At 38.1% G+C, this 25,611-nt stretch overlaps 2 protein-coding genes across 3 annotated transcripts in view; one reads left to right on the forward strand and one right to left on the reverse strand.

Annotated features, from left to right (window-relative positions):
* UVRAG (UV radiation resistance associated) overlaps positions 1-25,611 on the forward strand; it is a 324,313-nt gene that overhangs the window by 39,913 nt on the left and 258,789 nt on the right. For both annotated transcript variants that reach the window (XM_068988472.1, XM_068988473.1), the window contains exons 3-5: positions 4,338-4,372; positions 20,377-20,538; positions 24,675-24,749. In XM_068988472.1, coding sequence (XP_068844573.1) covers positions 4,338-4,372; positions 20,377-20,538; positions 24,675-24,749 — 272 coding nt within the window. The remainder of the gene's footprint in view (positions 1-4,337; positions 4,373-20,376; positions 20,539-24,674; positions 24,750-25,611) is intronic.
* Positions 22,849-23,157, reverse strand: LOC138092826 (small ribosomal subunit protein eS27-like). Its single transcript, XM_068988871.1, has one exon. It carries the CDS (start codon positions 23,148-23,150, stop codon positions 22,896-22,898), a length of 255 nt encoding a protein of 84 aa, XP_068844972.1. The 5' UTR covers positions 23,151-23,157; the 3' UTR covers positions 22,849-22,895.

The following is a 25,611-nucleotide window of genomic DNA, read 5'->3' on the forward strand; positions in this document are numbered from 1 at the left end:
TAGTTCTCTCTGTTCCATGCCTACTGCCCTTGCGTTCCTTGAATTCAAATCGGCTTCAGTTTAAGGCACCTGCCTGGACCCTCCTCCTGATGGCCACATGACTAGCTCCTCTGCCTTCTTTCAGGTCTTCACTCCAGATCTTTCCTCAGAGAAACTCTGCTTGATCACTGACTAACCCTTTTAAAAACTGTGACTCTTCTCCCCGTCTTTTGTGTTTGATTTTTCTCCACGATACTCCAGATCATCTGACATAACTGTATGTTTACTTATTTGCTTAATGCATGTCTCTCTCCACTAATATAAGCTCCATTTGAGTAGAAATTTCTGGGTCAGTTTTGTTCACCGCACTGTTCCCAATACTTGGAATAATGCTTGGCACAAAGTAAGCCCCCAGATATTTTCATTTAATTTTTGAATAGCTAATACAGTCCATGGCTCAAAATATATATATGAAGGTTTATATTAAAATCTTCCTCTCACCTGTTTCATCTTGCTAGTTTTTTGCTGTACCCTGGTTTATCTTTACTGAGATTCTGTATGCAATTGTGAGTAAAAATTGTACCAATTGTATATATATATATGTTTCTGTGCCTTGCATTTTTCACTTAATATACTTTAGATGTCTTCCCATATTATTTCATAAAGAGCTTCTCTAATTTTCTTTTTTTCTGTTTTGTATTGAACAGTCGTGCCATAATTTATTTAACTGACTTCTTTTAATGAGCATTTAGTTGTTCTGGTCTTCTGCTGTATACACAGCATTGCCATGAACAGTTTCATTGGTATATATTATTTTGTGTGAGTGCTAGTAAGGCTTTAGGGTAAATTCCAGAGTGGAAGTATGAATATTACAAAATTGTCCTTGTCGACGTTCCCACCTGCTGTGTATGGGTATCCTTTTCCCTACAGCCTGACCAGCAGACTGTGCAATCAAACTTGTGAAATTTTGCCAATCTGATAGTTGGAAAATAGTTTCATAGTAGAGTTTAAGTTTGTTTCTTCTTTTCTGAGTGAAGTTGAGATACTAAAAGGCATTTGTTAAATAAATGGAATGCTATATAATAGCATGTTTTGACATGCCATTGGAACCATGCTTTGCAATCTCTGCTTGCTTTGTTTGCTTAGGTCTTAGCATGGATAGAGAAGCATTTGTATCTAATAGTCCCTTTCATGTAGAACTAGTCTTGCATGATATCTTTTTGAAATTTTGTCTAATAGTTTTGCTCAAGTTGAATTAATGAAAATTCACAGAATTATATTAATAACAATGATAGCTTATAAAGTATTGTTAATTCAGTATTTCATTTGAGCCTCATAACAGCCCTGTTATTTTCCAGGTGTCATTCTCCATTAAAGGTGAAGAAACTATGGCCCGGGAAAGTTAATTGACTTGTCCAGGGTCACACTTATACATGGTGCATTGGGGACTGGAACGGTTTTTTTCACTTTAAATTCTCCTGAATTCACTATTCTGTTGTGCACCATGTTGCTGATTTCATTGACAATCAAAGTATAGCAGAATGGTAGACAGTGTAGGCCCACATTTAACACTTTAGAAATTCCTTTAGACTCGGTGATTCCTTTCCAAACTCTATGGCTCCTTTGTTGACCTTTCTCCATTAAAATTAGCAAGTCCATTTTGAGGGTCTAATGGGGAAAACAAATTGTTTAGTTTCATTTATGTATGTATATAAGCTAGTCAGCAAAGTTTTGAAAAACATAATAATGCTGTTCATTTTTTTAGAGCTGGAGATATATATGTTGGAGACTCTTTACTTTAGACACTTTACAGATTAAGCTGAGGAATTCTCTCAAAAGAAAAAAGGAATAGCTTTAATTTTTTTCCACTGCTTTAAAAAATATTACATACTTGGAGCAAATTAGGCAATACAAAAGTATATTAAGTGAAAGTACCTTGTAATAACAAGGAACATAATTTTAGCCCTTATACTTTTCCACCCAGAAACATTGGAAATGAATTAGAGTATATGTATGCATATTAGAAAAGAACATATGTATATATATATACACACATGCACATACATACATATGTACATGTATGTAGCCAGTTTATGATTGGCATTGGTTAACTGTTTGGGAAAAAATGAAAAGGGTAATATTGAGATTGGGGTTCCCTTGTGGTCCAGTGGTTAAGAATCCACCTGCCAGTGCAGGGGACATGGGTTTGATCCCTGCTTGGGGAAGATCCCACGTGCTGTGGAGCAGCTAGGCCCCGTGGGCCACAGCTGCTGAGCCTGCAGTCTGGGCCCTGCCGAGCCCGTGTGCCGCAGCTACCGAAGCCCGAGTGCCTAGAGCCTGTGCTCTGAGCCAAGAGAAGCCGCAGCAACGAGAAGCCTGTGCACCGCAGTCAGAGTAGCGCCGACTCTCCGCAGCTAGAGAAACGCCGCGTGCAGCAGTGGAGACCCAGCACAGCCAGCGAATTAGCTAATTGAAAACAAACAGCTGTGTAGTGTTGGCTACTGTTAAGTGGGACTGTAAATTGGTACAGTGTTTATAGAGAACAATCTGGCAATATCTATCAAATTCAAGCTTTTTTTTTCCTTTTATCTTGCAGTTTCACTTGAAGTCTGTCTTATAGGTTCATGTGTCTTAGAATATATATCTTTCAAAGATTATATATAATGTTACTTGAAATATCCAAAAACTATCAGCAACTTAAATATTCATCAAGAAAAGTTTCCTTTTAAAAACAATTAGAATTATCCCTTCTCTTATTTAAAGTAAGTGTTCAAAATAGAAAAATTTAAAAACTGCCAAGCAATAAATAAAAGTAAGCAGCCTAACCCTATCACTTAAGATAAATGTTGTTCATGTAATTGTAGAAATTTGTATCCTGTGGTAAATTCTCTCATAAAACCTGCTTTTTTCATTAGTGTGTTGTGACTATCTTGCCACAAAATAGGATGATTATCACTATTACTATTTTTTAAGGGAAGACAAGCATAGAATAGTATAGATGCTATTTTTTGTGAAGAAACACTTTAACCAAAAGGCCCTTGCCCATAAGAACTTTATATCCAGGTCCACTTTTCCTTTACTGCTTGATGATTCCCACACTTCAGTCTTGTGGACTACTTTGGCAAGTTTTATTCTCTTTGAATTTCATCTCTAATGCTACATACTGAATATATTTTAAGAAGTCCATTTTTTCCCACAATCTGTGAAGTTGTTGATTCAATCAAAATTTTACTGAGTGCCTACTCTGTGCCAGGAATAGTTTTACATGTTGAGGACACAGCATTTATACAAAATGAAAATGCTATTGCCCTTATGGAGCTTATTGTTAGGGGTTGGGTATATGAGTTGTAAATTTCAGTGTTAGGAGAAAGTAAAGTTTATCCATGTATCACCTAAAGTCGTCTCATATATCAGTGATATGTGGCTCGCCTATGGGGAATATTGCCCTATAGCAGCATACGGGTACAGAGTCCTTGTAGGCTCTGCATTGACAGAGCATCACAGAGTAACTTCGGCAGAGACAGCAGAGGCAATACTGAAGGGTTCTTAGGAATGTCTGTTTGAACCTCTGACACAGTCTTTCTTTTAATTGTATCTTCAGGTTTTGTAACATTTACAGTATAAATGAAGGTGTGTAGAATCATGGAATTTTAGTGGTTATAGAAGGCCTTGATTACTAGTCTGATTGTCAAAAGTGTCATGAAGAAGTGGGCCCAAGAAAATGCGAGCTGAATATTAATAACATGTAGAGCTAGAACTTTGGTTCCCTGGTTGCTAGGTGAGCGTTCTCTCCACAGTACTACAATGGAGAATCACTGGAGATGGTTGAGATTAATGGAGCATATGGAACTGGTTGTAGACAATGGCAGTAGTTAAGGGAGAATAAAGTCTGAGTTTTTAAGGCCTTACCTTAGACTCAGTCAGAGAAAAATAACTAAATGAAATCTTAATAGATTTTGACCTTTCTTTACCAGTGTTTTTCTCTTTAAAACTTTTTAATTTTAAACAGGGTCTTACTGTGTAGCACAGGGAACTATATTCAATATCCTATAATAAACTGTAATGGGAAAGAATATGAAAAAGAATAAATATTTGTATATGTACAACTGAATCACTTTGCTGTATACCAGAAACTAACACATTGTAAATCAACTATACTTCAATTAAAAAACTTTTATTTAATAATCTGTATTTTAATTTTTATAGATAAATATATAGAGAGAATAGACCCTTGAAAATGTTTTAAGTGTCTTTTTTTTTTTTTTCAACTAGAGCATATGTTAAAAAATTTATAGGATTAAGAGTTAGTGAGCTTATTTTCTTCCACATCACTTACTGTTCTTTTTCTTCTTTTCCAGAATTTTATAGGAGTGAAGTGATTAAGAATTCCTTGGTAAGTTTGCTTTCTGACAGGTGCATATGACTAAGCCTATGACTCCTATTTTAGAAAATGCTGAGACATAAAATAAGTTGAAGTTCAGTTCCGGTATTATATTTCTACAGTTAAATCTTCTGCTCAATTATTGCTTAAATCTTCACTGATTTGTTCATTGATGTATCTCTAGTGCTTAGAGCATGCCTGGCACAAAGTAGGTGCTTGATAAATATTTGCTGAATGCAGTGATACTTTTTCTGTTAAAAACCTTTTTTTTTTTTCAACTCATTCTATAATTCTGTCATTTCTGTTTGCTCTTGAGGTTTTTGACTATTTAACTTTCCAAACATCATAATAAATGATGTTTTTGTATGTAGTTCTTAAGAATTTTATGGCTAGGGCCATTGTATAGGATCTTTCCACTTATTTTTTGGCCATAGAGTTGCTCAAGTAAAAAGTTGGAGAGGTCCTACTTTTGTGAATTGGGTACACTACATATTTGCATGATTCAATTTGGCCACGTTAATAAAAAGAAAAGCTTTATGGTACTGATAATATTCTTATAGCAATCCAGCCATATTGGATTTAGCCCCTGTCCACTTTTTCAACCTTGTCTGCTAACAGTTTTTCTCACTCAGCCTTGTGTTCCAGACTTACCTCATTTTTTCAGTGCTTCAAACATGTCAAACTTGCCTTGTTCTTACGCCTACAGCACCTGTTTCCTTGCTTCTTCACTTGGCTGAAGAATCCTTTGAGGTCTGAGCTATGTCACTTCAGCCTGGCCTTCTATGACTGTTCCATCTAAAGTAGTTCCCTTTCCACTCTTTTTCACATCACTCTGTTTTATTTTCTTTAGAGCATTTATCACTGTTGGAAACTCTTGCCCATTTATCTGTTTATTATGTCTCCCACTTACAAGTGTGAAGTTTCATGAGAGTAGGGACCTTGCCAGTCTTGTTCACCTTTGAAACCCTTGAGTCTAGAATATTATAGATACTAAGTAAATATTCATTAGATGAATAAATGGACAACCACAAAGTGTTATCTTTACAGAATCCTTTTACATATGTTATCTCATTTTGATCCTTAGAGCAACTTGTAGACAGGGTAGATCTTGAGACACTGACGTGCAGAGAGTCTCTGACTTTTGCAGAGTCACACACAATTGCGGGACCAGAACTCAAATCCAGGCCCTCCATCTTCAGGTCTCTACTACTCTTTCCTCTTCATCAAGCTGTCGTCTTTTTCTTTTTTTTTGGCCATGCCACGTGGCTTGGGACATCTTAGTTCCCTGATCAGAGACTGAACCCAGGCCCTCAACAGTGAGAGCTTGGAGTCCTGACCACTGAACTGCTAGGAAGACCAGCTGCACCACCAGGGAAGCCTGACACATAGTAGCCGCTAAATATCGTTTATGCTCCTATCCTGGCTCAGTTGGAGACAGAAACGGTCTGCAGACAATTGAGAGGTGAGGAGGGTAGGTTTAGGGAGCAAATAGCGTAGAAGGGCTCCTCGGTTCATTCTCCCCCCTTAACTGTAGTGAAAACTCAGTTTTCTCAAGTTAAATACACATGGGCAACCAGTATCCAGATCAAGAAATAGAATGTTTTCTGTGCCCCGGAAGCCCCCTTACACCGTCTTCAGTTACTACTCCTCTCTGACTTTTAACATGGGCTTCCCTGATAGCTCAGCTGGTAAAGAATCGGCCTGCAATGTGGGAGACCCTGGTTCAGTTCCAGGGTTGACAAGATCCCCTGGAGAGGGGAACAACTTAGCCACTCCAGTATTCTGGCCTGGAGAATCCCATGGACTGTGTAGCCCATGGGGTTGCAAAGAGCTGGACATGACTGAGTGACTTACACTTTTCTGATTTTTAACACCATAAATTAATTTACCTGTTTGTGAGCTTTGTAGAAATGGAATCATATAGTGTCTGTTCTTTTGTGTCTGACTTTGACGTCTTAACTGTATATTGTAAGAGTCATTCATATTGTGAGGTATACTTGTTTTCTCTATTGTCTTTCGTTGTGTGAATATACCAGAAGTTATCCATTCTTCTGTTGCTGGGAATTTGGTTAGTTTCTGGTTTTGTTTGTTTTCTGGCCATGTTACATGGCATGTGGGATTTTAGTTACCGGACCTGGGAATGAACTTGTGCCCCTGTAGTGGAAGCGTGGAGTCTTGAACCACTGGAGTACCAGGGGAAGTGCTTGTTTCTAGTTTTGAGCTAACATGAACAGTACTGCTATGGATATTCTTGGATATATCTGTTGGTTGAATATTTGTATGCATTTCTGTTGTGTATATGTCTAGAAGTGGGCTTGCTGGGAATATGCATATTATAAGCTTTAGTACATATTGCTAAATAGTTATTATTTGTTTACATTCTCATTAGCAGTCTGAAAGTTCTTTCTGGTTATTCCACATTATTATGAATACTTGATATTTTTATAATGTGTTGAATTTAAATTATTGCTAGATATTATATATAGGATTGTTTCAGTTTAAATCAAGAGATTCTTAACTGACAGACTAAGCACATGTAGTGTCAGTAGTGTCAATAGCTTAAAAGAATTGATATTAAGAACAACTATATACTGCTATGTATTCTAATGAGGTCCCTGTATAGCACAGGGACCTCAGTGCTCTGTGGTGACCTAAATGGGAAGGAAATCCAAAACATAGGGGATATATGTATATGTATAACTTATTTACTTTGCTGTACAACAGAAAGTAACCCAGCATTGTAAAGTAACTATACTACAATAAAAAAAAAAAACACAAAAAGACAACTACTATTAAGGTTGTGCGTGTAGATAGTGACACCTGATGATGCTTTTGAACTGTGGTGTTGGAGAAGACTCTTGAGAGTCCCATGGACTGCAAGGAGATCGAACCAGTCCATTCTAAAGGAGATCAGTCCTGGGTGTTCTTTGGAAGGACTGGTGCTAAAGCTGAAACTCCAGTACTTTGGCCACCTCATGCGAAGAGGTGACTTGTAGGAAAAGTCTCTGATACTGGGAGGGATTGGGGAAAGGAGGAAAAGGGGACGACAGAGGATGAGATGGCTGGATGGCATCACCGACTCGATGGATGTGAGTTTGAGTGAACTCTGGGAGTTGGTGATGGACAGGGAGGCCTGGCATGCTGCAATTCATGGGGTCGAAAAGAGTTGGACACAACTGAGCAACTGAACTGAACTGAACTGAACTGATGACTGCCATCTAGTGGTCAACAAGTACAAGACCTTACTGATTTTAACATTTCTAAAGTCAGAATTTATCTTACAATGGAAGAAAAATGTTACAATGGAAGATGAAAGAAAAATCTTACAATGAAGAAAAGAATGAAAAGGTTGGCTTAAAACTCAACATTCAGAAGATTAAGATCATGGCATCTGGTCCCATCACTTCATGGCAAATAGATGGGGAAACAGTGGAAACAGTGAGAGACTATTTTTTGGACTCCAATATCACTGCAGATAGTGACTGCAGCCATGAAATTAAAAGATGCTTGCTCCTTGGAAGAAAAATTATGACCAACCTAGACAGCTTATTAAAAAGCAGAGACAGTACTTAGCCAACAAAGGTCTGTCTAGTGAAAGCCATGGTTTTACCAGTAGTCATGTAAGGATGTGAGAGTTGGACTGCAGAAAGCTGAGCATCGAAGAATTGATGCTTTTAAACTGTGGTGTTGGAGAAAACTCTTGAGAGACCCTTGGACTGCGAGGAGATCCAACCAGTCCATCCTAAAGGAAATCAGTCCAGAATATTCATTGGAAGGACTGATGCTGAAGCTGAAACTTCAATACTTTGGCCACCTAATGCGAAGAAGTGACTCATTTGAAAAGACCCTGATGCTGGGAAAGATTGAAGGCGGGAGGAGAAGGGAACAACAGAGGATGAGCTGGTTGGATGGCATCACTGACTCAATGGATATGAGTTTGAGTAAACTCTAGGAGTTGGTGCTGGACAGGGAGGCCTGGCGTGCTGCAGTTCATGGGGTCACAAAGAGTCGGACATGACTGAGTGACTGAACTGAAAGTCAGAATTTATCTTACAGTGGAAGAAAAATACTTGTTAGAATTGATGATAAATTGGAATGTGTTTGTGTGTTGTGAAGTCGCTCAGTCGTCTCCGACTCTTTGCAGCCCCGTGGATTGTACCCTACCAGGTTCCTCCATCCATGGGATTTTCCAGGTAAGAGTCCTGGAGTGGGTTGCCATTTCCTTCTCCAGGAGATCTTCCCGACCCAGGGATTGAACCCGGGTCTCCTGCGTTGTAGGCAGACACTTTACCATCTGAGCCATCAGGGAAGTCCGTAAATTGGAACCTGTTAGATGGTAATAAATATAATTGAGTAAAGTAAAGCAGTGTAGTGAAGTATCTGGCAGGGGTAGTGGCTGAATTTCTGTGGTAGTCACATGAAAGGTCTCATTTGAGCAGATAGCTGAAAAAAATGAGGGAACATGCCATGTATCAGAGGATGAGATGGTTAGATAGCATCACCGAGTCAATGAACATAAACTTGAGCAGACTCCAGGAGATAGTGGTAGACAGGGAAAGGTGGTGTGCTGCAGTTCTTGGCGTGGCTTTAGTGACTGAACAACAGCAACGATGTATCTAAGAGGGGAAGACTGTTCCAGGCCAAGAAGTAGGAAACCACGAGGCGTGTTCTTGAGGTTTTCAAGGAATGGCTAAGAAGTTAGTGTGGCCGGAGTGGAGTGAGTGGTTTGAGATTTTGACAAGCTTGACGGAGACAGGGAGAAAGGATCAGGACAGCAGAGGAAATGACCTGGAGAGATAGGAGATAGTAGTCAAGGGGTGGATGGCATGGGAACGAGTTTTTGAGAGGTAACACAAAATTGAGGGCAGCTAGTGAACAAGGACCCCCAGCTTATTCATTTTTCTATTTTCTAATGTCCCTAGCACAGTGAAGTCCAGCGTCCATTGCATTAACTAGAATAATCCACTGTTGACAGGCTAGATGATGGAGCTGTGTCTCCAAGTCATATGTCAGAGTCCTGATTTCTTCTCAGATATATTTAGCATTGAACAGTTAGTAGTGAATGTATAATTCAGCTTTCTTATCTCAGGGTTCAGTTAACCATACCCTCCAGACTAGTTATTTATTGATTTTTGGTTCGGGGGAAATTAATATTCTTAACATTATTGAAGGGCCATTGGTTAATTAAAAACTAAAATAATTGAAGTGGTAAGAATGGAAGTAACTAAATTCTCTAAATTGGGTTTTGTACATACATAAAAGTAGAGGCGAATTGGTTAATGAACCCACATGAAAGTGAAAGTCACTCAGTCGTGTCCAACTCTTTGAGACTCCATGGAATTCTCCAGACCAGAATACTGGAGTGGGTAGCCTTTCCCTTCTCCAGGGGATCTTCCCAACCCAAGGATCAAAGCCAGGTCTTCCACATCGCGGGCGGATTCTTTACCAGCTGAGCCACAAGGGAAGTCTGAGAATACTGGAATGGGTAGCCTATCCCTTCACCAGATCTGCCTGACCCAGGAATTGAACCGGGGTCTCCTGCATTGCAGGCGGATTCTTTACCAACTGAGCTATCAGGGAAGCCCAGTGAACCCATGTGCACCATCTTTAACAATTATCAAGTTAATTATTGCGTATTTTATTTTTTACGAAAAAGTTTTTCTTTTTTATTAAGACAATTAAAAATCTCATGGTGGCAGGAAGAAGAGTGAGAGCTAGTTCCTATGTGTTTGGAAATCCGTCTCTTTCACAGCATTGTGCTGCCCCCCTTACATCACACTCCCTTCTGCTGGTTAGATGTCTCTTAGAGGTCTAACAGAGGTCAGTTGATAGGCCTTGTAATTGAATAAACAAAGTTCTAGAGCATGTGCTTTTAGGGAAAGCATGTGACAGAGTTATCAGAACCGAAACTTCTGTTTGAATTGAGAGTGCCTGAGATATTTTTAAATCTTTGGGAAAAAATTGACTGGACAATAGAAATATTTTTTATGAGTTACTGGCCTGAGGGGTTGTCACAGAAGTGTATGTTCTAATTGAACTGAGTTAACATTTCATTTTTGTGTGTGTTTGAGAGAGAGAGAGAGAGAGAGAGAGAGAGAGAGAAGGGAGTTGGATCCTCTTGCTTAGCCATCTTATGCTGCTTTGTGTTAAACTTCATCATCATGCAATTGTAAGACCAGGGAAGAACAGGCTTCTTTGGGAACATGTAGGAATGTCATTTATCTTAGTTGGGTGAGGGGGATCAGGAGAGGCCTCTTAACAATAAGTGATTCCTAAGTTGAGCCATGAAGGATGAATAAAGGTGAATGAGACAAAGGAGAGAGAGTTTTGGGCTGGGTAATAATTACTGCTTATGAATTTAGTATGCCATTCCTGAGAGTTATCTTGTATGTTTTGGGGAAGTTGGAACAGCTTTTATGAATTCTTAGTTGTGTTTCTTGTGACTGTAATTTGTTTTTGAGTGATAAAATAGTGACATCTTGTTTGTGTTTTGAAACTTTTCTGTGTATGTGTTCCTTTAATAAATAAGTATCAGTTGGACAGTGTTTTAGAGAAATTGCCCAGGTAATAAATAATAATTTTAGATTCTCCTGGAGGTGAATTTTTCAAAGCTATAAATATCCTAATATTCTGCCACTGTACTTTCAGTGAATAAGATATAGGTCCCTAAATGATGTTAGTACTTGAATAATTTGTTCCATCTAGACATGGGCTTATATGTACAGGTTAAATGTAGAAAATCATCTAGATCTTTACAGTAACGTTAGTAGGCAGTAGAGTCTTTAGTATGTGGCAGACCATATCTGTATCTGAGTGGACCAGCTCAGAAATGATTGGTTGTTGTCTGGCAGCTATTCTATAAAATTATAAAGGAAGGTCATTGTAATGAGAAGATTGACAGTAGTTCTGTGTTAATGTTCTTTTGGTTTAAAATGTTGGTTCAGGCCATCTATTCAGCCACAGAAACAACTTCAAAAGACTACTGTCCTTTCCAAAGACTTTTAATTAGTTTTAGAATGAAGTATTCTTTGTGCCCATCATCCCACCCCTTAAATATGGTCCTTCATATTTAGGGGCCATACATTCACGAGGTCTTTTTTTTTTTTTTTTCCATTTTGGAAAAGGGTGTTTATTTCATGCTTTTTCTGCTGAGAATTTGAAATTACACTATTTCATATTCCAGAGCACATGGAGTTTAGCTGAGAGATGACCTTACACATAGGGGAGTAAATGGCTGTCTTTTCAGGTGGTTAATCCTCCGACTCCTGTCTTCAGGCTTTAGGACCCAAAATGACATCAGGAAGAGATAGCTTTGTTTTTATCTCTGTAGGTACCTCCTTGTAAGATGCAGTACCTACTAAAGCTGAAAACACCTATGATTCAGCACCTAGTTCACTCTTACGTAGATACCTAACAGAAACAGAGACACATACTTGCCAAAGGACACGTACATACAGAATTGATAATTTGTATGAATCTCACTAATACGCTAAGCAAAAGAGCATATGCCATATAAAAGTTCAGTAGCAAGCAGGTATTTTTTCCATTATTGAATGGAAGATGCTGTATTTTTTCCATTAGTGAACCTTTGAAAATTTTTGTCTTATTAGTTTGTATTGCGATACAGCACACATTCCAGTAAAGGGCATAGGTGATAGCTTGGTGACTTTTCACAGGGAACTGCTGCTGCTGAGTCACTTCAGTCGTGTCCAACTCTGTGTGACCCCATAGACGGCAGCCCACCAGGCTCCCCCCTCCCTGGGATTCTCCAGGCAAGAACACTGGAGTGGGTTGCCATTTCCTTCTCCACTGCATGAAAGTGAAAAGTGAAAGTGAAGTCGCCCAGACGTGTCCGACTCTTAGCGACCCCATGGACTGCAGCCCACCAGGCTCCCCCGTCCGTGGGATTTTTCCCGGCAAGAGTACTGGAGTGGGTGCCATTGCCATGTAACCAGATCAAGAACAACAGCATTATTTTGTGTTCTCCCTCTAGTTACTACTTCCTTCCAAAGACCACCACTATCCTGACTTCTAGATTAGTCCTGCTTGCTACTGAACTTTTATATGGCACATACCCTTTTTCTTGGCATATTAGTGAGATTCATACAAATTATTTATTAATTCTGTATGTACATGTCCTTCGGCAAGTATGTGTCCCTGTTAGGTATCTACGTAAGAGTGGAACTAAGTGCTGAATCATAGGTGTTTTCAGCTTTAGTAGGTACTGCCAGATAGCTTTCCAAAGTTGCTTGTACCAGTTACATCCATACCAGCAGTGTGAAGTTTTTAGTTGCTCCACATTCTTGCCCAAACTTGTTATTGTTTTGACAATTTGAGCCATTCTGGTGGGCTAGTGGTATTATATTGTGATTTTAATTTACATTTCCTCATGTATTATTCTAATTGATCACCTTTTCTAGTGTTTATTGGTCATTTTGATATTCTTTTTCCTCAATTTATATTTTTATGAAGTGCCTGCTCTGGAGAAACAGTGCCAGTTAGTGTCAATTAAAAATAAACACATTCTGTGCAAGGATTTGGATTTTTTTTAAAAAATATGTTTATGAGATCTATTCTTAAACTATCTGTTTGATAGTTTAAGTAGTCTTTTCTTCATGTTTCCTGTTTTTGATTATCTCAAGTTTTGTGCAGTTGGTTTGTTGAATTCTACTCTATTCTCTGGTTTCACTCGTGCCTGTGAGTATGTAGCCCTTTTGTTGTTCGAGCTCAATGTGGAGGACTTCTCGTAGACCTGAGTGACACCTGGGTCTGGGCTTTGAATTATGTTCTTGTCTCTCTTTAAGACTACCCAAACCAACGCTTCAAGTTTATATACGTTGGCAAATTCCTTTAAGGGAAAAGTCCTCTAGATTTACATTTATTTCTTTGAGTTCTAGCTTTCTTTTTTGGCTTGGAAAATCTTTAGTGATGATGGTGGTTATATTTTAGCCAACATTTTTCATTGTTTTCAGTGGGAGGACCATCTAGCTTGCCATTATCAAAAATGGATGGTTGCCTTCCATTCATTCCTTGGGTCATGTGTAAAATCTGATCTTGCTATTTCATAGTAACTCATCTGTTTTACTCAAAATATTTTTGTCTTTCTTTATTGCCTATATTTTCAATAAATTTATCTAAGCATAACTTTGGCTTCTTAAATAATTGACTACCTTCAAAGAAGGAAATGGCAACCCATTCCAGAATTCTTGCCTGGAGAATCCTATGGACAGAGGAGCTTGGTGGGCTACCATCCACAGGGTCACAAAGAGTCGGACACGACTGAGCGATTTCACCTTCACTTTCACCTTCAAAGAGTTTGCTGGTATCAAATACTTCAGTGTATATTTCCTACAAACAAGGACATCTTATATAATTACATTAAAATTACTAAAATCAGGAAAGTATAACATTGACACAGTGCAGTTAAGCACAATCCTTCATCCTCTACCCCTCAGGTATAGTTGACAAAAATTGTGTGTATTAAGATATACAACATGACATTTTGGTTTATCTATATATATATATATACCTATATACATGTAGTAAAATAATGACCAAAATCAAACTGATTAATATATCTATTACCTCCCATCGTTAACTGTGTGTGTTTTGTTTTTGTTTTTGTTTTGGTAGTGAGAATGCTTAGTACTCTCTTAGCAAATTTCAAGTATACAATATAGTGTTATTAACTTTAGTCACCATGTTGTACATTTGATTTCCAAGATGATTTCATCTTGCAAAACTGAAACTTTGCACCCTTATACCCTTTGGCTAACATCTCCCCATTTTGCCCAACCTTCAACCCCTGGCAGCCACCATTATACACCCGTTTTTATGAGTTTGACTTTTAGAGTCCACGTGTAAGTGATATTATGCAGTATTTTACTTTCTGTTTCTGACTTATTTCACTTATCATACTATCCTTCAGGTTCATCCATGCTTTTGCAAATGGCAAGATTTCCTTTTTAAGGCTGAATAATGTTCCACACATATGCATTATATTTTCATTATTTATTCATCTGTTGATTGATACTTGGGTTGTACATGTATTTGACTATTGTGAATAATGCTGCAGTGAACATGGGAGCGCTTCTATCTCTAGGACTCTTTCATTTCCTTTGAGTATCTACCCAGAAGAGGGATTACTGGATCATATGGTAGTTCTGTTGTAAATTTTTTTAGTTACTTCCATAGTGTTTTCCAAGTGGCTGTACCAATTTAGGTTTCCACCAATTAATTCCTAGTCCTTATTCAGGTGTTGTCACCTCTCCAAGACTCAATCTAGAATCACTTTGTCTTTAGTTGTCATGTTGCTTTATTCCTCAATTTGGACAGTTCTTTAGCCTTTTGGGGGATGTGCTGACTTCAGCGTTTAGAACCGTCAGTTCAGTCACTCAGTCGTGTCCGCCTGTTTGCGACCCCATGGACTGCAGCATGCCAGGCTTTCCTGTCCATTACCAACTCCTGGAGCTTGCTCAAACTCATGTGCATTGAATTGGATGTCCACCCAACCATCTCATCCTCTGTCGTCCCCTTCTGCTCCTGCCTTCAGTCTTTTCCACCATCTGGGTCTTTTCCTATGAGTCAGTTCTGCGTATCAGGTGGCCAAAGTATTGGAGCTTCAGCTTCACCATCAGTCCTTCCGGTGAATATTCAGGACTGATTTCCTTTAGGATTGATTGGTTTAATCTCCTTGCAGTCCAAGGGACTCTCAGGATTCTTCTTCAACAAAAAAGTGCAAAAGCATCAGTTCTTCGGTGCTCAGTTTTCTTTATGATCCAACTCTCAGATCCATACACAACTACTGGAAAAACCGTAGCTTTGACTATTATTGGACCTTTGTTGGTAAAGTAATATCTCTGCTTTTTAACATGTTGTCTAGGTTTGTGATAGCTTTTCTTCCAAGGAGCAAGCGTCTTTTAATTTCATGGCTGCAGTCGCCATCCACAGTGATTTTGGAGCCCAAGAAAATAAAGTCTCTCATGGTTTCCATTGTTTACCCATCTATTTGTCATGAAGTGATAGGACCAGATGCCATGATCTTAATCTTAGTTTTTTGAATGTTGAGATTTAAGCCAGCCTTTTCACAATCTTCTTTCACTTTCATCTAGAGGCTCTTTAGTTCCTCTTGGCTTTCTGCCATAAGGGTGGTGTCGTCTGCATATCTGAGGTTATTGATATTTCTCCCTGCAGTGGTGATTCTGGGTTGTGCTTCATCTAGTTTGGCATTTTGCATGAGGTACTCTGCATATAAATTGAATAAGCAAGGTGACAGTATACAACCTTGACCTACTCCTTTCTCAGTTTGGAAGCAGTCCCTCAGTTTAAAACCATACAGACCAATTATTTTGTAGACTCTTTCAGTTTGTTTGATGTTTCTTCATGATTGGATCCAGGTTATGCATTTTTGGCGGGAAAACTATACCTGCAGTGCTGTTTTCTTTTCAGTGCTTTGTTTTAAGAGGCACCTGTTGCTGGTTTGTCCCAATTTGTCACCTGATTAAGGGAATTCCTGTCAGGTTTCTCCACTGAGAAGATATAATTTTTCCATTTATAATTAATAAGTAATTTGTGAGGGAGAAACTTTGAGACTTTTTATATATCCTGCTTCTTATCAACTGTTTGCTTACCAGTTTTAGCATCCATTTGTGATTTTCTAATTTCCATATTTCCTTTTATTATTTATTAGTTGGCAATTTAACTTTCTCTCCCATTTAATTAATTATTAATCTGTATCATTATGGACTCAAAGATTCTTATTTTATTCAGTGGGTTATATCTATTACTATAATTTATTTTGATGCTTACATTATCCCACATTTGGTTAATGAGAGCCCTGTAAATTGATTCCTATGTCCTTTTGGTATGTCCACATCATTGAGTACTTCCTGACATTCTGGCTTGAGATATTCCAGACCTGTGTTGTACCCTTCCTGCCGTAGCTCTGGAATCAGTTTTCTCCCCAAGGAACCCTTGGTTCCCTTTTTTTGAGATTGCTGAATAGACAGCAAGATCTGAGCATGCTCACTGTTACTAGTGTGCTCATTACTTCTAGCCTTTCTTAAGGGACTGAGCTAGGAAATCACACTCACATGCACACACACAATATATCTATTGCTCTGTCTTTTGAAAACCATGCATTCATACCAATATCTCCAATTTCAGTCCAGCTTAACTCTCAATTCATTTGTCACTCCATTCTCTGACAGTGAAAAACCTGGCTTCTACTGACCTCCGCATCTTTGCTCATGCTTAGAATTCACAAAAAGTGTCCTCAGAATTACTAATCCTTACCACTGTAAGAAGCAAACCTATACTTTGGAGTTCAGAGTCTATTTCTTTAAGTAAAAGTCATATACAGTGAGATGCACAAATTTTAACTATTTTGTTTGCTGAGTTTTGGTAAGTGCATACCTACGTTGTCAAGATATATATATTTCCTATCATTCCAGAAAGTTTTCTTGTGCCTAGAAACCCATCTCCCCACAAGAGGGAATCATTTGTCACCACAGATTTGTTTTACTTGTTTTAGAACTTCATATAAATGAAATCATCATCGAATATATATTTTTTCATATTGTTTTACATTCTTGCCTTGTCTTTTCAGCTGTACTTCTTTGCATTACTTTTTAAATCATTACTTTAGGATTGCTGTATGTACTTTTAACTACTTCAGGTAAACAGGAGAACCTTGCAACAGAATAGTTCCAGTCATCTACCTTCTCTAATTTGTGCTGTTACATTAGTATATATGAATCTATACATATGTTATAAAACTCTTTATATAGTTGTAACTTTTACTTTAAACAGTCATATATGATATAAATAAAATAAGAAAAATAGATAGCCTTTTATATTTACTCACTCTTTACCATTGCCAGTGCTTTTTATTCCTTCTTAGAGAGCCAAGTTTCTGTCTGGTGTCATTTTTCTTCAGTGTAAAGAATTTTTTTGAGCAACTTTTGTAGTACAGGTCTGCCTACTTATTCCTAGACCTTACTGTTCATCTCCATATTTAAATGAAATTCTACCCCTATTTGGGCTTCCCTGGTAGCTCAGCTGGTAAAGAATCTGCCTGCAATGAAGGAGACCCCAGTTCAATTCCTGGGTCGGGAAGATTCCTGGAGAAGGATAGGCTACCCACTCCAGTATTGTTGTGCTTCCCTGGTGGCTCAGACGATAAAGAAACCGCCTGCAATGCAGGAGACCTGGGTTCAGTCCCTGGGTTGGGAAGATCCCCTGGAGGAGGGCATGGCTACCCACTCCAGTATTCTTGCCTGGAGAATCCCCACAGAGGAGCCTGACGGGCTGTAGTCCACGGAATCACAGAGTTGGACACATTGAGCGACTAAGTACACTACCCGTATTTAGCAGGGTTGCTAAAACAATTTTGGTGGGATAGAGACGGGGTGGGGGTCATATCAGAATGGAGTTTTAATGATCTTAGGTTGAAATTCATGGGTGCTAGGGAATCCATATAAAACTGCACAGCGAGCTTATTGTGTTATCATCATGCTATTTATTGATACCCTTTTGGTGTCCTCAGACATCCATTTTGGTTAAGTAAGCATTCATTCACTCACTCAGCAAATATTTATTGAGCACATACCAAGTACTTTTCAAACTTTTGGGATCTTGTGGTAAACAAATCGAGCAATATTCCTGTCTATCAGAGCTTTTATTTTAGTACAGGGAAATCAGAAAATAAAAATATACAAGCAAAATACATACAAGTGAAAAAGATCAGACGTAAACACCATGAAACTAGAAGTCATGTTCCCTCTCCTGAAATGTCAGCAGTTAAATTCACAAAAACACATACATCAATATATCCCCTAAACCAAAAATACTGCTCTTGTCCCCTCCCCACTTTGGTCAGGAAAATGTCACAAAGCAAAGATTAGTTACTCTTATATGAGGGCTTTTTGATTTACTGATTTATATAATATGAAAATTGATAATTTAGTGAGATTAATTAGAGTTACATTCAGTAATGAAAGCCCTAACAGTTAAAGTAGGGGAAATAGCAAATCAAAACTACAGTGAGATATCATCTCATGCCAGTCAGAATGGCCATCATCAAAAAATCTACAAACAATAAATGCTGGAGGGGGTGTGGACAAAGGGAACCCTCTTGTATTGTTAGTGGGAAAGTAAATTGATACAACCACTATAGAGAACAGTATGGAGATTCCTTAAAAAAAACTAGGAATAAAACTACTATATGACCCAACAGTCCCACTGCTGGTCATATACCCTGTGCTGTGTGCACTTAGTTGCTGAGTTGTCTCCAACTGTTTGCAACCCTGTGTACTGCAGCCCGCTAGGCTCCTCTGTTCATGGGGATTCTCCAGGCAAGAACACTGGAGTGGGTTGCCGTGCGCTCCTCCAGGGGATCTTCCCAACCCAGGGACTGAACCCAGGTCTCCTGCATTGCAGGTGGATTCTTTACCATCTGAGCCACCAGGGAAGCCCAAGAATACTGGAGTGGGTAGCGTATCCGTTCTCTAGGGTATATTCCCGACCCAGGAATTGAACCAGGATCTCCTGCATTGCAGGTGGATTCTTTAAAAAGACACATTACCCCAGTGTTCATTGCAGCACTATTTCCAGTAGCTAGGACATGAAGGCAACGTAGATGTCCATCACCAGATGAATGGATAAGGAAGTTGTGATACATCTATACAGTGGAATATTACTCAGTCACAAAAAGGAACACATGGGAGTTAATTCTAATGAGGTGGATGAACCTAGATCCTATTACACATAGTGAAATAAATCAGAAAAGCAGATATCCTATATTAATGTGTATATATATAGAAAGATGGTACTGATGAACCTATTTGCAGGAGAGCAGTGGAGACACAGACATAGAAAATAGACTTGTGGACACAGTGGGGGAAAGAGAGGGAGGGATGAATTGAAAGAGTAACATTGAAACACTGCCATATGTAAAATAGGTAGTGGGAATTTGCTGTATGAGGCAGGGAGCCCAAACCCAGTGCTCAGTGATAACCAAAAGCGGGATGGGTTGGTGTGGGAGGTGGGAGGGAGGTTCAAGAGGGAGGGGACATGTGCATACCTCCGGCTGATTCATGTTGATGTATGGCAGAAACCTAACACAATATTGTAAAGCAATTATCCTCCACATAAAAATTGAAAAAAGAATTTTTAAAAAGTAGGGAAATAATTGAAAGTAAGTAATTGATGCATTGTAGTTCATGTCTATTGATAATATTAAAGTTCCTTAATTTTTTCCCTTTTCAGAGAATGTTTCAACTATCTGAATGGAAAACAAACTTCTTTCGGAGCATAAAGTTGACCTTGTCTTTTTTAAGCTTAAAACCTCTCAATGTCCCCACATCTTGTACACAGTAAACTACCTGTTCAGCATGAAGTCTCCAGCTTTGCATCCAGCCACTCTTGTGTTGTGTGTTCTAGCAGTTGCCTTAGTTACTTGACCACACTGTACTATTTCACACCTCTGAGCACTTATTTTGCTGGGGAATTCCCTATTTCAACCTGGTGAAATATTATTTGTCCTGTAAAAGCCAAGCTTCATGGCCTGCATGCCCTCTTTCCCCCTGTTCCTTCATAGTTTATTAATCCCTCCTGTGTCACTTTGTAATCTTTTGAATATTGGACTTCTCATGAAACTGTGTAATTTAAAGAGACGTTCAAATCCAGCAATAAGTTGGAGGCATTTTGAGGGCATTGTTTATATGTTGTTTCTTAATGACTGTGTATTGTGTGGAATAAATAAATGAATTACCATAGGAAGCCATGTTAATTAGATACTAGAATATATGCTCTTTCTAGTGACTATAATGAATAAGCAGAGAAATTGAAAAGAGTCAGTATCACTCTCTTCCTGTTAATTGGAATGTCTTCTTCACTTAAGTTTGCAATGTAATATATTAGTTCTTTTGGTTAAAAAACAAAATTATATACAACCTAACTGAAATACCGTAAACATTTAGGGTCTTCCTAAAGCAGGTTTTCATTTCCATTAACAGAATCCAACATGGCGGAGTCTTGATTTTGGAATAATTCCAGACCGTCTGGATACATCTGTATCCTGTTTTGTGGTGAAGATATGGGGTGGAAAGGAGGACATCTACCAGCTGTTGATTGAATGGAAAGTCTGTTTGGACGGGCTGAAATACCTGGGTCAGCAGGTAATTTTTAGACTGTCAGTTTCAAGTAGTTGTCCTCTCCAAAGAAACCATCTAGCTTTTTTTTGTTGAATTGTCAGATTCTATATTTCCTGTTAATAAAGAGAGACCTTTTATGATTGTTTACTTAATTACAGAAATTTGAGTCATTGAGAAGTTTAAAAAATAACTGAAAACATTTGTGAAGAACTGCTTTAAGCTGCTAATTTAAGAGGATTTTGAGTGGGGTGGGCAGTAGGAAAGAATATGCTTTCTTATAGAACTCTGCTTCTTCTGTCCTGCTGGATATTTCCCCTAGAATCTGAAAAATAAGTTGAAAATAAACACCTCTCTTATGACCAATAGAGCAGGATTTTTCCAAGAATAAGAGGAGCTACTATTTGTTGAACACAGGGATGAAAAATGCCTGGCTTATCTACTGCTACCCATTCCCCATGACTGATGTAGCTGACTGAGCTATCTGAGCTCAGAAGTAGCTGTTCAGTCTTTTCTAACACAGTGTTCCAGAATGCACCTAGCAATATGCCAGAATTGCATATGAAATGAAACCTATTTGCCATTCCCAGACATAAGTAACTGCAATTAATGTTTTTGACAACCTTATGAAAGCTGATATTATTGCCCATAGTTTCCTGATGGGAAAATTGAGCCTCAGAGAGTTTAAGAAACTGATCAAGATCACACTGATAGGTGGAGCTGGAATTTATATGAGACCTGGCTGACTTTAAAATTCTTTCTCTTTCTGCTGTACTACACTGCTGTATACATGTAGTCCTTGGTAACCACCCATCCCACGTTGGAATAAATGCCATTTCTATTTTGTGATACCTGTGGGACTACTGATAAAGGCAATGCTAAAATGTTAGTTGTATCTGCAAACATCTTCCATATTTCTTAATATTTATTCAGTATATACCATCTGGTATATTTCTTTTAGACAGTTCTCTCTATATATATTTTTCAGGTTAAAAAAAAAAAACTCTGCCCTTATTTTGCACACCATAGTTTATTTTGTGTTCTTGGATAGAGAGACCAGAACAATGCATGCAATAAATATTTTCCTTTACTAAATTCTAACCTGCTCCAAATTCTGTTTTATCTTTATATTTTTTTCTTCTGTTTTAGGTCTGATCTTAATTAAAACTCATGAAGTAATGACTTTGGCTTAGGGTCATTCTTTTAGTCCCAAATGCTTGTTGCCTTTAGCCTGGCTAAAGGCACTGGGGCAGTACTCTGTCTTCCTACATGCTGTAGTTGGCTCTTTGTGCATAGAACCTATGCACAATGATGCTAAGCACTTATTTACATTTTGTATGGGGTGGTGCTTCTTAACATTAGAATTGCAGAGCTGTAGGCTTGTGGCAAAGTCTTGTTTTGGCCAGAGAAGATGGCCTTCATCATGTTTTTCAGTTCATACATTCCTTGGTTGGTTGTCTTCTTAAAATACCCAAATGTACTTAGGTCTAACTTACCCTACTTTCAGAGAGTTAGCATTCATGTATCCTCTTACAAAGTTGGTATAGCAGAGAACAGAAAAAAGGGAAAACATTTTTCTAAGCCAATTAGACACTTAAAGTCACCTATGAAATAGATATAACAACATACTACTAAAAATCAGGTATAATAGAGTTACAGATTTTTAGAGGAAAGCGACGCTAAGCTGTATTAGGTTAATAGCCAGAATCACTTAGGTTTATTGATTGGTGATCTGCTTTCTGACAGGCATTGTTCTTAGTGTCAGTGATCCAGAGATGAATAAGATAAATCTGGTTCTTAGGACCTGGTAAACTGATGATAGATAAATACCTGCAAAGAGAGCTACGGGAGTACGTTTAAGGTATTTAGACAAGTCTGCATAGGGTCAGGGAGTGAATGACTTTTGAATGAAATTTTTACAAGTTAGGGTTTTTTTTAGGTAAAATTTACATACAATCAAATTTATCCTTTTATTGTATACATTTCAATGTGTTTGACAAATGTATGAAGTAAGTAACCACCACTACAGTGAATAATGCTGCTGTGAATAATTAAATATAGGTCTTTATGTTGACAAAAGTTTTCATTTCTCTTGAATAAATGGAGTTTCTGGGTCTAATGGTAAGAGCTGTGTTAAATTTGTAAGAAACTGTGAAACTTTTTCCAAAGTAACTGTCATTCTGCGTCCCCATTAGCAATGTAAGAAAGTTCCTTACTTTTGTAAGGACTTATTATTGTCAGTCTTTTTAATTTTTACCATTCTGATGGTATCTCATCCTAATTTTGATTTCCCTGATGATGAAATGATTTTTTTTTTTTTTTTTTTTTGTATCCAAAACGTGTTTATTGGGATGGTTTCCCGTTCATCTTGATACAGGGTACTTTTAGTGCTGCTTCCGTCTGAAAGAGCATCCTTCTGTAAGCCTTGCTTTTCCTCCTGTAGGCTGGCAGAGGACAGTAGAGCAGCCAATACACAAAACTACTGTTTGTGCATGGCTGAAGACGGTGGTGATTTTATAGCATCCTGGGCATTTTACATCCATGAAATAGGAATTGGGGCTCTGCACCAGGCGCTTCTTCTTGTGTTTCCTCTTCTCCTCTTCTGGAGAGGGATGAAGAAGATCCTTTGCGAGAGGCATGTTCTCGTGAGGAGGTCGTCACCACCGGAAAAGCGAAATGATGTTTTACATTAAGAAAATGTATATTTGTTCTCAGTCCTCCACCTTTTTCTTTTTGTGTGTGTGAAATGTTTGTTAAGATCAACCGTTGTTAACATTTTGATGCATATGATTTTAATCTTTTTCCTCTCGAGGTGTATATATGTATAAAATATTTTATGTTTGTAAAATTTTTGTGTTTCTGCTAATCTTGAAACTGATTTCATAGTGCTTTCTCCTTTTCTGTCATAAAATGGGACACTACTTATAGTTTTATTATAGCAGGTCCATCTTTTGGTATCGTTGTATTCAGTTGAGTAAAGATATAGGCTAACAGGAAGTATGTGATTAATTCTGCTTAAGTAACAGATATGGCAGGTATGGAAGTCAGGTAAATGTTCACAGGAATTTTCTGCTGCTGACTTTGGCCTTTGTATCTCTAGCTAGAGAAAGAAAAGATGAAATGTTCTATTCTGATAGTCTTTGTTCTTTCCCCCACTTGAACCCTCACTTTAATTCCTCGTTGCAAAAGCAATTAAAAAACATTTTAGCCACAACTCTTTCTGATCAAGTAATCAAATTTGTTTGTAAAGACTTTATGCTGTTTTGAGCTTTTAAAAATTCTTCAATTTTGAAAGTTTTATTCCTCTATTTTTTAGATGAAGTTTAATTTGAAGTAACACTGACTGAAGCTCAAATCAGTTGTATTTGAAAGAGTAGTTGGCAGAAAATTATTAGTAGACTTTTAAAGGTTTTGGGGATTGGATATTATCTTTAGACTGTCTTTTTGAAGATAAAAAATAGTGTTAACCTTTTATGTTTTTTCTAGAACTTCATTTTTATTTGAAGCATTGACAGACTAATTGAACTGTTTTTTTTTTTTAATTTTATTCATTTTTGACTGCATTGGGCCTTTGTTGCTGTCCATGGGCTTTTTCTAGCTGCAGCGGCGATTGGGGCCACTCTTTATTACGTTACGGTGCTCTGGTTTCTTGTTGGGGTGGCTATTCTTATTGCACAGCACAGACTCCAGGGTGCACGGGCTTCAGTAGTTGTGGTGCATGGGCTTACTTGCCCCAAGGCATATGGAATTTTTCCAGAGCAGGAATTGAACCCGTGTCCTCTGCACTGCAGATGCATTTTTAATCACTGGACCACCAGGGAAGACCTGGATTGTGTTTTCTTTGAGATTAAAGAATGTATAGTATGCCTCTTAATCCCCTGTGCTTAAGGAATTTGCTTTCTGTAACAACGTCAAGAAGTGTTTGTGGAAAATGTGTGTGAATGATGGTGCCTGTGATCTCATGAGATGCTTTTGTGAGAACTTGGACTAAAACAGGAAGCTCTAAATTGATTATCTTGTCCTTTGATATGCAGTTTGTTTTCTGCTGGCTTGTTAGACAGCTAATTATTTTTCAACACTGAAGTAGGTCCTGTCATTTTTTAGTCACATTAAAACTTGATTGGAATGAGATGAACTAATAATGTATTTTCCTCCTCTCTTAGATTCATGCCCGCAACCAGAATGAAATAATTTTTGGGCTGAATGATGGCTATTATGGTGCTCCATTTGAACATAAGGTAAGAGGATTTGCGTGATGCTGTGAGTTTTGTTAGTGCAGGTGTGCACTGATACATCGGGCAAAAGCTCTGTGTGAATAGAATCACGTTTTAAGTGTAAGTTTGTTGTTTAGTGTGGCTCCGGGTGAGAACTCATTTTGTAACTGCACCCATACATCTTTTCTAAGTCCATATTATATTAATTTTCCTAAAAGAAAATCTCAACTGGCTGTTTTCTAACAATTCTTTTGGGGTTAAAGAAGAATGAATAGTGGCTTTTGATTAAATGTAATACAGTTTCACTAAATGTTTCAGATACCTTTTACAGCTTTGAATAAATTTAAGAATCCTGAGGCAAGCTGTAGTGTAGTCAGTTACATTATAGTCTTTGCTGGCTCTGTATCTAAAGATGATTAGAGAAAGGAGAAGGAGTTTATTTTTACTAAGTGCCTACTCTCTGTGGTACCATGTCAGGTGATTCATGTTTTTTATCCTATTTAATTGTGGCCACAAACCAGTGAAATGAGTTTCTACATGATTTCCTTAGTGATCATGTTGTTTCCTAATTCTTGATGATCTGAAATGCTATTGCTAGAATGCTGCATCCATTCAGTGGCTATTTATTGAGGACGTGCTATACATCGGCTCCTGTGCTGTAAGCGCTCAGGGTACAGTGGTGAGCAGACAGGTTTCCCTGCTGTCATGGAGTGTATGGAGGAGACACACACTGTGAAGTAACCTGACAGGTAACTATGTAAACGTAAATGGTGGCAAGTGCTGCTATAAAAGCGTGTGATGATCTTACCTACTCTAGTGGCTCAAGAAAGGTCTTCAGGACTTGACTTTTAAGGTTACAATCCTGAGGATGAATGGAACTGAATAA

Source organism: Capricornis sumatraensis, chromosome 16 (assembly GCF_032405125.1).
Source record: "Capricornis sumatraensis isolate serow.1 chromosome 16, serow.2, whole genome shotgun sequence".
NCBI lineage: Eukaryota > Metazoa > Chordata > Mammalia > Artiodactyla > Bovidae > Capricornis > Capricornis sumatraensis.

Bases quoted from the DNA above. Each gene is read 5' to 3' on its own strand.
- LOC138092826 (XM_068988871.1), bottom strand. From the start codon at position 23,150: ATGCCTCTCGCAAAGGATCTTCTTCATCCCTCTCCAGAAGAGGAGAAG.